The sequence below is a fragment of the Ixodes scapularis genome, unplaced genomic scaffold (assembly GCF_016920785.2).
Source record: "Ixodes scapularis isolate PalLabHiFi unplaced genomic scaffold, ASM1692078v2 PGA_scaffold8__174_contigs__length_109621045, whole genome shotgun sequence".
NCBI lineage: Eukaryota > Metazoa > Arthropoda > Arachnida > Ixodida > Ixodidae > Ixodes > Ixodes scapularis.
The window spans coordinates 79,755,367-79,769,206 of NW_024609883.1; the positions used below are offsets into that span (position 1 = coordinate 79,755,367).

Consider the following 13,840-nt stretch of genomic DNA (forward strand, 5'->3'; position numbering starts at 1 on the left):
GTAAAAAGGCTGAAAGATTTACAAAGTGCCTTGACAAGATACACAAGCACAAAATAAACTTTCCCAAAACAAACAAAATATCTACCACAATATTTACATCCCGAGACTCGTTTGAGCGATTCCAAATTACGCTTCTATTTCAGGGTCGACGCTTCAAGATAGAGGAGCATTTTGAAATTGCTCCCGACTTATAAAACGAGCCTCGCAACGAAAACATTGCAGTAAACATTTTCTTTATTTTTTTTTTTCACCAAAAGTTAATTTGGCGACAACCTGTCCTACCCAACCCATTCAAATTTTGTTTTGTTTGTTATCTGGGGAGGGGGGGTGGGATTTGGTGTTTTTCCAAGTCCCAAGCAGTCGCTTGCAGTTGCACTTGCCTTCCACCTGAGCTGTGCCAGCCTGGCATCCGCGCAGCCGGAGAAGTCTGGGCTGCCCCACAGGGGCCTGCGCTCGAGGGACAGGCCGCAGGAGCGCACAGCCTGGCCCTCCACAAAGGGAGGGGACGGGCAGGGCTGGATGTCCCGAGAGTGGGTAGCCGTCCGTTGCCACGCCACCCCGTGGGACTCTTCAGGTGGACAGACCTCTTCTGCGGCTGCAAGCGGGAGACTGCTGCTTCGAAAAACTAGTCTCTCTGGCTATTGCCGGAAGAGACGTACCGTAAAATACCGCATGAACACCCCGCCCCCGTCTTCCCCCACTCGAGAGATAGAGTGATCGCCCATCCTGTTTCTCTGGCTAAATATGCATAGTTACAAAACATCACCCACCCCCTGATGCCAGATTTTCGTAGGACGATCTGCGGGAATCATAGTAACCGTATGATCAGCAGTATCGGTATGTGTGTGACAAGCGAGTCAGTAGCAAGTTCTCACAGGTCTATCACACCGTGGAATGCGAATCTGCTGTGTCCGCGGTCTGCAGTACCAGTTTTCTGCGCCGTGTTGTTGGCAGCTAGCCCCACAATATTTACCCGTAATTTTTTTTTTAATCTTTGGCTGTCTCATTTTTATAGATTGCCCACCCAATATTTTTACCATTTGTCTTTTTTCAAAAGAGGCGGGCATACATATATGATTTTAAGGTCATGCGACAGCATTTAGGATCCTTTGTGAAGGATCTTTGTGGGGCAGTTAAAAGGTGGCACTTGCAGTAGCGTCCCCACTGTGTCGCTATGTTTTCATTCGTGGTCAAGATCAATTGCAGACAACGACATTGAAGTGGGCAATGTTTTCTTGGGGAAAATGCTAAAGGTGGAAGTGGCACAAGTGTATCCCCAGTGCCATGTCAAGCTTGTTCGCCGACAGACAATATTCACTAGCAGACAATATCTGCTCACAAACCACACTGGCTAGCAGGGTGTTTGATAAATCACACAAAAGCGGAGAGAGGTACAAGCACACCCCTTGCACTATAAGAAGCGTGTTCAGCAAAAAACACAATGTTCACTAACAGACAACATTCAATAACAGACAATGTTTACTAGCAGACAATATTTGTTCGCAGACAACGTTGGCTAGGAGGCAGTGTTTGCTAGCAGGTGACACAGAAGCAGAGTGTGCACGAGCGCATCTTTCCTAGTGCGTCAACCGTCGTGCAGTGTTCGAAAGGTGGCACTCACAGTGCCATTGCATCACCACGTTTTCACTTGTGCCACTCAAATAAACTACTGTAAAATCCCGTAAGGACACCCACCCAAAATGAAGAGATCAATTGGGAAAAACATGGGGCGGGCTATCTTTGGGGATGCAACGGCAAAAAGTTATAAAAAAAATGTGACAAGACTTTGGGTTATCCGCTACAAACCACATAAAACGGGAACTGATACCGTGGATTGCGGATATGGCAAATTTATGTTTTATGATGTGATAAACACGCGGTAATTTGCTACGACATCCTGTGTCTTTAGTAAAAGGGGTTGCAGATGCAGCAGATTCGCTTTACAGTGTTTGCACGATCCTAACGTGCAGGCAGATTTAGCTTTCAGATATCCAAAAAGTAAATTGTGGTCAATTCTACCACACAGGTAAAATAGTGAAGATGGAACACATACTTAATAGAACGGATTTTATGAAACGAACGGCAACACAAAAATAAATGCTGTGTACTAGCCGCCGTTGTCAGAGCTCGACGATGGTTCTTTGCTGTCCACAGAGGTGAACCCTGCTTTTTGTCTGAAGCGTTTGAAGCACCACCCTTCTTGCGCATGTACAAGTGCGCAACCGTCGCCTTTGGAAGAATCGTCTTCCAAAGAACACTTGGCAAGCTCGTTGGGTCGCTGGGACTGCAAGGCAACGCAGTGCTGCTCTGTTGTTATTTTTCCCACCGTTGCGACAGCCTTTCGGTTAAATAAAGCCTCCCAGTGGATTTTTTTTTTTACATCTTAAAACGGCAGACACAATTTTATAGACAGGTGAGAGTGCGCACGACACGAATACCAAAATGGCGAATGTAAACAAACAGTTACGATGGTGAGGGAGCTAGCCACCTAATACCGAGTATTGCGTTTTTCTCAAGTTTTAGTTTTTAGAGCGCAGCTCTTAGGGGCCCGTTCCCGGCTTGAGCGGCGTCGGCGTAACCAAGGTCACGCGACCCCCCCCCCCCCCCCCCCCGAGGTCACGTGACCACCCCCCAGGGTCACGTGACCTCCCCGATGACGTCATCGTCACTGATGACGTCACCGGCATCCGCATCGTCATCATCACTGATGACCTCACCGGCATCCGCATAGTCATCGTCACTGATGACGTCATCAGTGACGTCACTGATGACGTCACCGGCATCCGCAAAGTCATCATCACGGATGACGTCATCAGTGACATCCGCATCGTCATCATCGCTGATGACATCATCGGAGTCCACATCGTCATCGTCACTTATGACGTCATCAGTGACGTCACTGATGACATCATCGGCATCGTCACGTGACCCCCCCCAGGTCACTTCACCCCCCCCCGAGTACCCTTCCTTCCTCCTCCTCAAGAGCTGCGCTCTCAGTCGGTGTTACAGGGAGTTGTATTATTTTTTATTGTAACGCGCATGTAGTTTTGGGCACCGATTTTGACAAAAAAAAGTATGCGTTAGAATTGTGCAAACACAGTACACGGTGCGGAGGTCACGCAGGAACCTGTCGCAAACTCGCATGCTATGGGAACCGATGCCGCGAATCGCGGACGCAGCAGATTTGCATTTCACGGTGCAACGAACATTCGGGACAACTCATACAACATGAGAACCGATATCACGTGCGCATATCGCGGACAAAAAACGCGGAAACCCACTAAGAATGTGCATGCCCTGAGAACAAATACCGCGGATCGCGGACGCAGGAGACTCGCATTTTACGATGCAATAAACACGCGGGATCAACTTGCACGTCACATGAGCCAATGTCACATGTGCAGATCACGGACAAAAATGCGTGAACCTGCTAGAAACTCTTTTGTCAGACATACCGATACCGCAGATCGCGTAATGTCCGACGAGAATGAGGGTGGGCGATATTTCGGTATTTTTACGTTTTAGATATTCAGCCAGAAAAACGGGATGGGCGATCTCACAGGGAAGGGCGCCCTTACGGGATTTCACGGTATATTACCTATGCCAGCGTCCAAGGTACGCTTCCGACACGAGCTAGTGCTAAACTACGCTCGAGTCGCAACGTCCCGCTTTGCTCACCGTGGGGTGCCAAGACTGTGACGAGCGCGTCGGCACGATCCGCTCCTAGCGGCCCCGTTGCCACGCATGTGTATGTGGCCGAAGCGCGCGCCGCGCCCAGCACCAGCCGTGACCCGGCTGGGTAGAGGTCTTCGGTGCTCTCCGGTCCCTTGGGGGGCAGGAGGTGGTCGTTGCGGAGCCAGCGAAAGCCCAGCGGAACACCGCCGGGCGACAGGCAGAGCAGCTCCAACGGCTGCCCCTCCACGAGGGTCAGGGACAGCGGAGACACGAGGGGGCGGGGGGCCACGTCCAGACGGACCCTAACGCTCTTGTTCTGCACTGCGCCCCAGTCGCTGACCTGTGTGGACACGCGGTCGGAAGAGGAGACGTTGGGAGAAGTGCGCACGTAAAGAGATGCACTCTCAGTAAAGTAAAAAAAGGAACCGAAAAGTTTTATGATATAGAATCAAAGTTACACATATATATGTATGTTAACTGGGTTAAGTGTACAGTTCAAGTAGACTGCAACAGACAGAACGCATACTTTTTGGTTAAACGAGTGCACCTTCAACACAATCTTTCTGGGTGCCCTCTGGTTTCAGGCCAAACTCATCTTTGATAAAACAGAACTTAATGACTATTAAAATTGAGTGCTTCACTTTAGAAGAAAAAATACACCTCACTATTTAGTTCGCAAAAGCAAAGTTAGCGATAGTCGGTGAGAAGGCTCTGTCAAGAGGTTCAATTACTTATCACGGACCAAATTTCAAAAAAGTACTTAGAAGTCAGCTGTGGTTCTCCCTGAAAAATTGCCAGAGGAATGCCTAGCCCAGATATATATTCTGAACACTAGTACACTCCCATTGTGAACTAGTGCCCACAAAAGCAAGTTTCGGTTGAAAAAAATCAATTTTCCTCAGATATCAGTACACAGTCCGCCAGTAATAGCTTACCAAGTATACAGCACACGGAAAAATGCCTGCATCGTTACCTTACAAAGAAGCTTATATCATACAGAAGTCGTCATTAACATACTCTGTCATTCACAAAACCCGTCAGGTCTCAAAAAAATAAATAATTCAGAAAAAAAAATAAAAAAATTCTTGTATAGTCTGCACTTGTACGTAGCCTACACCGCATAAAATATGGCATTCCAGGAATGGGCTTGAAAAAAAACTCAGTCAGGACATAGCTTTCCTGTATACTCTCCAACAGTGCCTTTCATGTAAAGGAGGAGAAAATGTACCGAAAATGTACCGAAAACGTGCGATGGAACCTACCGTAAAATCCCGAGCAAGCGCCCGCCCGAAATTCTGAGATATTCACGTAAAACCAGGGGATGGGTGCTCCATTGGGTAAACAATACGTAAAGATATGTCCTTTGTGTATTTTCGAAATGTTACAAAATTGAGGGATGAGTGCCCGCTGTAGAATGGGCAAATGTTCTGTATTTTAAAATAATTCTCCCTTGCACATCTTAAAAAAAAAAAAATGGTTCCACTGGCCACAATTTTAATAAACTACTGTAATATCCTGAGAGATAGCCTACCGAAAATCGAGAGAAAATTTGGTGAAAATAAGAAGTGGGCTAACTTTCGCTGTGCAATCAAGAAAAGTTGAAAAAATACTATTATATTAGATCAGGGGTCTCTAAACCCCGCCCCCCGGGCCAAATCCGGCCCGCGGAGGTCTTCCGACCGGCCCGTGACTAGCTGCAGTCTTCCCAATGGAGCCCGGCCCACGGCCCGCTTCCAGCACGCCCGCTGCTACTGGCAAAAAAATAAGCGCGTGTAAAACGGTGTCGCGGCGCGCACCAACCGCGTAAACGAAGTTACCAGAAAAAACGAGAAAAAGCTGCCTACCGCAAGGCGTATCCTCTGGTCATATTAGTAATTGGACATTGTCATTCGCAGAATCTACACTCCTAGTCCCCTGTTCCATATTTGGGTAACTAAGTACATCAAAATTAATTTACGGCCCTATGTATATTGCGCTTGGTGTACTCTGTCCTAACTATTAAATATTGTCAGCATAACCTCTATCGTTCTCACTAGTCTTCTGCCCTGTGTAAACGTGCCAAAGTTTCTATGCGCTCTGGTTTATGCTGGTATTTTTTCTGGGCTCCCATTATTTTGTGATGTCATCAGCTGCTAAATGATTAAATTTCATAAAAGTTGAATGCATTCATCCACATTAGAATCTCTTTGTTTTATGTTACTCTAACTTAAAATATTGTATATTTAAATGCTTAGATATATAGGATTATTTATTTAGATTTCCCTCATTTACATCTGCCCATTTATATTTCCGGCCCTCGAGACAGTGACAAGCCTCTATCCGGCCCCTTAGCGAAAAAGTCTGGAGACCCCTGTATTAGATGATGTGTCTGCCAAACTTGTTATTGTGGACAGCTAGGGGCAATGAAGCAAAGATGACAGTACTTCCCAGTCAGCAATATTTGATTATATCCCACCATGGCTAGCTAGAAACATCTACGCCAAGGTCATCATTGATCCCAACACTATGATTACTAGAAGTGGGCTATCTTTCGGTGTTTAAAAAAAATAGCAAATAGAGCCAAAAATAGGGGGCGAGTTACCTTTCAGGGGTGGGGCATCTCTCGGGATTTTACGGCTGTACGATAACTCACGCAAGCGAGTTCCGCAGTCCTTTCCAAGCGTTTGTGGCACGCAAGCAAGTTGCGCGAACTTTATAGAGTGCATCCGGCGCGTCCACATTCTCTCCGGCCCTACCTGGCAGGTGAAGACACCCGCGTCGTGGGTGGACGCCCGGTCTATTGCCAGCAGGGCCGTGAACTGGTCCTTGGAGTTCTTGGGCACCAGGGAGGTCCAGAGGGAGCGGAAGGGCACCTCGGGGTCCACGGGGAATCCGTCCTTGAACCAGCGCACCCGAAGGGCACTCGACCCCACCGCCATGCATGCCACCATCAGCTCGTCCCCCACACGGGGAGAGCGTGACACCTCCATCGCCTCTACGTGCATTGCTGCGAGGAACGGCTCCAGGTCAATAAAAAGGGGGGGGGAGGGGGGGGGGGGGGGGAGGGAGGACGGCAAGCGAAGAGACTTTTTTTTTTTAATAATTTGTTTTTCTATGCAAAGCGGTAGATTCCATGGTACCCCATAGAATCTACCGCTTTGCATAGAAAACCCCTGTTAAAATAAAAAGTTTTTCTGGTTTAAAAAAGATTTGCACCTCTTTCAAATGTCAGATTTGTAACTTTTATAAATGTTAGAAGATTTGTAACTTTTATAAATGTTAGAAGATTTGTAACTTCTTTTTCTTTTTCAAATGGTAAAAGATTTGTACCTTCTTCACAGTTTTGAAAAGTGTTTTAAGGGGGAACACTACTCCGGAAGGCTAACTTTTGAATCGTTTGTCTTATTTCCATGAAATTTGCAGGGTGTACTCATAGCACTGGACAAGGATGCCGTGGAATTTTTCAACTCTATAAATTTATCCCACGATGAGTTACATAAAAGTTCATAATCAAAAAGTGTATCTGTTGAGGAAAGCTATCGTTTAGAAAGGGTAATGAAAATGGCCAGTTTTTTTGCTGGAACATACAGCAGAATACTTGCTTCAGACGACTATGAAAAGAAATTTCAAAAATTATAAAATTTATTCACAAAAAAAAAATATGGAAAACAAATTTTTTTTTGGTGTACATTTGATTAAAAGAAATATAAACTTTTCATAACAAAAGAGCAGAAAAATGCAGAAAGTATGTTCAGTCGTGTTCTCCAGAAAATTTTGATATAGAAAAACCCAAATATGTCTGCACACATAATTTATGAAACGATAGCTTCCCTGAACTGATATTTGACACTAAAAGGTGAAGCTGAGATAAATGCCCTTGAAGTTTCAAGATAACATTTTAAAAATATCTTTTTGCATGTTAAATGTCAGAAATTCTTTCCAGCAGTGCAGGTGATGTCTTCCTCAAACTTCTGATATACTGATATTGAATTCAGTTATTTTCACTTGTGGATGACGAGTGCTATGCAGGGCAGCACACCTCACCAATATATAAAGGATAATTATTTTTGATATTATTTGTCAGTGCACATTGACAAGACTTTGTGAGAGTGTTCCTTGTTATCCATACATGCCAAAACTCTGCAGTTCTGAATATGAATATTTTTGAAAAAAAAGTGCAATTCAAGGTAGTGTCCCCCCTTAAGTACATTGTACTTAAAGTACTACCTCAAGGCTGTTTAGAATACTTGTACTTTCCTACTTTTAATTTAAGCACATTCTCTGAGTATGTGCATGTACCTAAAGTATTTTTTTCTTGTACTTCGAAGGAAAGTACAACTCACGGTACATTGCCCAAATTTTATTTTGTTAAATTGGTATTACAAAATGATGCTTTATCAACACTGCAGCCACTTGACTTAATCCAATATTTGCTGCCATTTCCAAAAATAACTAATGAAAAGTCACCATGAAAGTTTGTGTTAAAAAGTACTTGTAATATAAACTTGGGAACGTGTTGGCTTTTGGACACAGTATTTGTCCAAAGTACTTGTACTTTACTTTGAAAGTACATTGTACTTATAGTACTAATTAGTTTGAGTACATTGCACCCAGTGTATTTACTACCTTACTTGAAGTACATAACCTCTAATTTACTTTGTATTTTATTTGAAGTACTTTTAGATGTACCTTATCCAACACTGCTTCTTCAAATGTAAAAGTAAATATTTCAGCAATTCTTTTGTCACCACACACAGTGGAATATTAACGCCAAGGTCACAAAGCTCAAGACAACCATACTTCATATTCAAGGGCAGCTAGATTATTTCAGACATGTGAAACAGAAGTGGCATTGGTTCTGGTTAGCAGCACCAACGTGATCAATACAAATAACTTTATGAACACTGGAACGTGGTCAACCAACTGAACGCTCGCATTTTGCTCCACTGGGTGGAACGAAATTCAACAGCAATCCAACGCCCCTCATTGACTCACAGGTACGGCAACCTGAGAGACGATGCATGGCACTGCAACGTCGTAATGTCCCGTGAACGTTCTGAAAATGTCCGCGAGAGCACCTCTTCTCAACTGGGATGCACAGACCAGTGCTGCAATCCCACAGCTTTGTTTTCAACCCCGACAAAGAATTCCGACGAAGCGTGCAGTCCCACGAACATCCCTGGAGCAACCTAATGTCCTCAGACATCCTGTGGACGTCCGTGGGACCACACGTCGTTGCCTAATGTCCCACAAACATTCTAAACATGTCCGTGGAAGCGCACCCTCTCCCCGGGATGCGCAAACCGGCAATGCAATCCCACGGCTTCGCTTCACACTCCAGTGGGCCCAGTGAGACTTGGCAACGCCCAAATGCCCACTGACCCCGAGAGAGACTCTTGACGAAGCACGCGGTCCCACAAACGTCCTCGGAGCAACGCTACGTCTCGTCAACGTTCGTGGGACCGCACATTCTTTCTGGAGTACGAGGAGGCGATACTTTCCCACGTAGCATGATACAGTACCTGGTTCCTCTTGGAGCTGCAAGAATCCACGGTCAACTGTGAAGGGTCCCAGTTTGCCGACCTTCAGCGCTTCTTCAAGCAGGGACCGCACCGCAGGACCGTCCTCCTTTCGCCCGAACACGTGGAACTGCACCACGGCGTCAGTCCTGCGCAAAGGCGCGAGACAAGTCCTCTAGTGCTACGCTCCTTACCCTTCCCCCAGTCTGCAAGAAATGTTTGAGATGTTTGAGAAGTACCAGGCGTAAGGGGAAGAGAAGAGAATCGTGCATTTGTCGCCATAAAAATAAACCATATGCGTCGGCCAACGAGCCTGACGCTCGGTCTCAGCGGAGTATGGCGCCGGCAGTTGGGACCAGATTTCGTTTTATTCATAAGACCTTAAAGGGGTGCGGAAACAGAATGTTTGCACTTTTTTCTTTGTTTAGATGTGGCCTATGTTGAGCCAGCAACCCAGAAACACTAGCTTAGACTAGCGTTTCCAGTTTGCAGGCAGAGAGGTAGAGAGGGCTAATTTTAAAATTAACAGAATTCAATATTGCTTCTGGTGGCAGTCTATGAAGCTCAGTTAGAATGCTGCCACGTCGTGAGTTCCTAAGAAGCAGCGTCAGTTTACGGTAATATGGCTTGCTCGTGGAGTGACTTAGTCCTGAATGTGATTTGGCGAAGGACGCCACCCCGTTTACTATACACAATTGCAAGCATGGCACCCCAACTGGTGCTCCACGAGTGCAAGCACGTGCAGCTTGAGTGTGAACGTAGCTTTGGCAAGCTTGAAATTGCACGGGTTTGTTGGCACGAGCAGAGACATGGCGGTGGCCAGTGGCCTTGCTTGCAAAAGCTGACCCTTTTGGGTAGTGTCCTCCTTTAAAGGAGGGCAACACCACTTAAAAAGGTCATCTTCTGAGTCCCTGGCTTAATATGAATTAACTTTACAGTAGATACTTGCAGTTGCGAGACGGAATGCAGCGCAGAGTTTTATCCTTGTACACGAATTGTGAAAGAGATTATGGTCGGTTTTGTCAGGAACACACTGACATTGTTTAAGAAAACTATCATTAGAAAACTAATGTTATACCCAACATTTTTCTTCACTCGATACACAGCAGGGGGGCTATGCAAGACGGTGGGATCAAGAGACCGGGACTTGCAGCCTGCTGCGACCTCCTTATTGAGACTGCTCGCGAAGATTGTGGTCTACTAAAATGAACATAATCTTTTTTGTAATGTACCAAAACTTGAAGTAAAAAAAAAAGAGCATGGTTGCATAACGACGGCACTTTTGCTGGCGACGGATTTCGTCTTCATGTCATCTGCTCTCATTCGCCGGCCGGCTACACCTTCCGACGCTGCTCCCAACACCATGCATCTATCAATATGTGAGCCAAACGTGCCCTGCCACTCGACTTGGTTGCCTGCATCGCCGCCACCCGTTGACCCTGGCAAGTTTTCGGCCCTATTTTTTACAGAAAGGGAGTTACGCTCGGTAATTTTGCATGATAAAACCGACCTGTGAAATACATCTTTGACGAAAAGTTCAGATTGCCACGTGCAGGCGCCGATTTTTACGGCCCATTTTAGATCAAGCCTGGAGACTTCAGATACCTTATATATAGCTTGCCAGTGTCGCCCCTGCTGAAGTACTGACCGTCATTTCTACTTACTGGTTCCCTCGAGCTACTACTTATGCGCTGTGAAACTAGCGCGGTGAACCGAATGCTCAGGCTCATAAAATACCAGCATGGCCGCGAATGACATTACAAACATGCTACGTATAGACGATTGCAAGCGGGGCGACTGGCCGCCACCTTGTTTCTGCTAGTATGGGCACGCTTGTGAAATTGTAAGCTCGTCAAGGCTAGGTTCACGCGCACATTGTACGGTCTTGCACGCACAGGGCACCAGTCGGGGCTCCATGCTTATAATTGTCTATAGTCCATGGGCATACAGCCTTCGGATATCACTACCAGGCGAGATCGTCACGGGTTGACGCCACCAAGCGGCAAGGTTCGCAACTACAGTACCCTTGGCCATGCATGAACTATTGATGTCACAAGCACGATACGTGTTGTGCTTCTCGCTGGCAGACTTTGAAGCGAGGGGTAGAGAGCTCGCGCTCATGTCGCTTTGTTTTCGTACCCCTCCATTGAGCTTTATATAAGGGGAGGCAAATAAAATACACCAAGTTCGAAACAGTAAAAAAAGAAAAGACAAAAGGAAGGAAAAAAACAGTTCTAATGAGCAGATGCCAGTTTCAGAAATTACCGTTTTCTAATACAAAAGTTACAAGCGATTTTTGAAGAATTCAGTGAGGAAATGGTGGCCAATGGAACTCGCATGTGCATGGGGATGAACAGTGTCTGCGACCAGGAATGAGCACTGCTTCTTCACTGAAAATTTTTTAAATTGCTTATAACTTTTGAATCAGGTAACGGTAAGTGCTGAAAAATCGCCATATCTGGTCCCAACCATTAGCACACCACAATTGGGTGGAGACTGAGTGTTCACTGACATATACCGTAATATCCCGAGTCATCGCCCACCCCCCAACCGCCTGAAATTCATTAAAAAAGTGGGGTGGGCCATGTCTCGGTGGGTGAGCACAAACACTTGAAAAAAAGCGGAAAAAACCGCCTATTTTTCTCTGCGTATCTAGCGCTGATGCACAAGAGATACATCAAACTCAAAACTCGATTTAGTTTCATTGTTTTACAGAAAAAAAATGCTCACGAAAGAATATTTTACTATAGCGAAGTCCGTTGCTTGCATACGCGCTTGAAACACCGCCGATCTGCATATAGCGCGAACGTTTGTTCCGTGAAAGAATGTCACCACTAGGGTGCCTACATGTAGGCACCCTAGTCACCACTATGTTCTAATAGTTAGTAAAAAAAAAAAAAAAAAGAAAAGTCTACAAGAAAATAAAAAAAACCGACCAGGCGCAACGAGCGAGCGAGCGGACCAAAGAAGCGACCAAGAGCAATGCTGGGAAAGCGGGAAAGCCGGCGGTCGCGTTGGCAAATACTTTGGCGTCGGGCCAAGTCGGGCGCCTTGTCAATTGCAAGCTCTTGCGCAACTTTCTTGTTTGGTGCGTACATACGTGCGTCCGTGCACGGCGGGCTATCAATGCACGGTTGGGACGCTCTGCAAACGTCTGTGTAGGGCGTTCCAGCAAAGCTTTATTTACGCGTTGGCTTTGCCTAAAATATTGCACAACCGCGGTCGCGACGGGCGGGAAGAAGGAGCGGGTTCGCGGTGACCTTACTTCGGCGGAGACAGACTTTAACGTAACACTCCGCGGTTACATTAACAAACTCTTATTTTGTTATCTCCATCGTTTTCTTTTCGCACGGATACACGACCACTTTGGGGTCGCTCACGGGGGAAATGCGTAAACAAAAAGAAGTGTCTTTCCCTCCTTCGTTTTACTTTGTCACGGACGTCCTCCAACTGTAAGGTCCGCGGCCGCGTCATTCTGGTAGGATGAGTGTTCGCGGATCGCAGAGTCCGCGCTGGGGTATTTGAAGGGGTGGGCGATGACTCGGTGTTTTTTCGGAAATCGATATTGGCCCAAAAAAATGGGGTGGGCGATGGCTCGGGGATGGGCGATGACTCGGGATATTACGGTAGTTTATTTTTGCGGCGAGAAAAACCGAAAAAAACAATCGTTTTTCCTTCTAAATGCCCCGTACTGGACTGTTCTTATACTTTTGTTTCTTTGCAGAAAGTATATGTCGGCCTTAAAAGTCTAAGCAGTAATCCCAGATCTAAAGCGAGACCGAGATTGTTCTCTAGTAATCGAGGGGCCGAGACTCACAGGAACTGCAGCACTGCCAGATTGTCCACGTTGCTGCTCATGTGGCTGGCAAATAGTGACTTCAACTGAAATGTGGAGAAAATATATATATTGGTCAGTTCATACAAAGTTACCTTCATACATTGCAAAGATAATTTTAGAGTACAGAGGCACCCTGAGTCTAGAGAGACCGCACACTTACGTTTACGTTTTAGATCAAGGAGGTAAAAGTTTCTCGGTTGAATACCAAGACACTAGCAGATAGTAGTACTTTTTTAACACCCTTGTCACCTTAAAATTCAAATTTAGTTTAATTTTTTGTTTTTTTAGGCATAGAATGCTATCTTTTTGTTTCAAAATTCTGTTTGTTCGTCCATGCACTTTCCGGTAAATTTAGCGGGGAAAGTGGCGTCATATGACCTGTACACCTTGGGGAAGTTGACGCCATGTGACCTACTATACGTCAGCTTGGTTTGCCCACTAAATTTAGTGGGAGAATTCACTTCTTGTGGCCAAAGCATTAATTCAGTTTCCCCACTAAATTTAACGGGGGAAATCTATGTTACGTGACCTACGCGCCAATTCAGTTACCCGCTAAATTTGGCGGGAAAGTGTATGTCACGTGACACAGCAATTCACATCATTTCATGCGCATTATGGGACTCTGAAGGTAAAGGTCGCTCCCAATTTTTATCAACACCCACTATGCTTCGAGGTTTCCCAACTAGTATCACAGGAACCCAGGGTCTAAGTGGAACTAGTCCTCCAGAAATTATTTGCATAGCCAATTACTCAGTCATCCATTGATGACCAATAAATTGTAAACCCTTTTCCAGCACTTGATCGGGGCGGGGCCACTGCTTCAGGCTCT

The 13,840-nt window shown here is 45.8% G+C and overlaps 1 protein-coding gene across 1 annotated transcript in view; it reads right to left on the bottom strand.

Annotated features, from left to right (window-relative positions):
* The window catches only part of LOC8026544, a 60,037-nt gene that overhangs the window by 29,324 nt on the left and 16,873 nt on the right, over nt 1-13,840 (bottom strand). The window contains exons 7-11 of the mRNA XM_040208749.2: nt 12,991-13,055; nt 9,177-9,322; nt 6,411-6,661; nt 3,679-4,015; nt 381-595 (exon numbers count right to left, since the gene is read on the bottom strand). Coding sequence (XP_040064683.1) covers nt 381-595; nt 3,679-4,015; nt 6,411-6,661; nt 9,177-9,322; nt 12,991-13,055 — 1,014 coding nt within the window. The remainder of the gene's footprint in view (nt 1-380; nt 596-3,678; nt 4,016-6,410; nt 6,662-9,176; nt 9,323-12,990; nt 13,056-13,840) is intronic.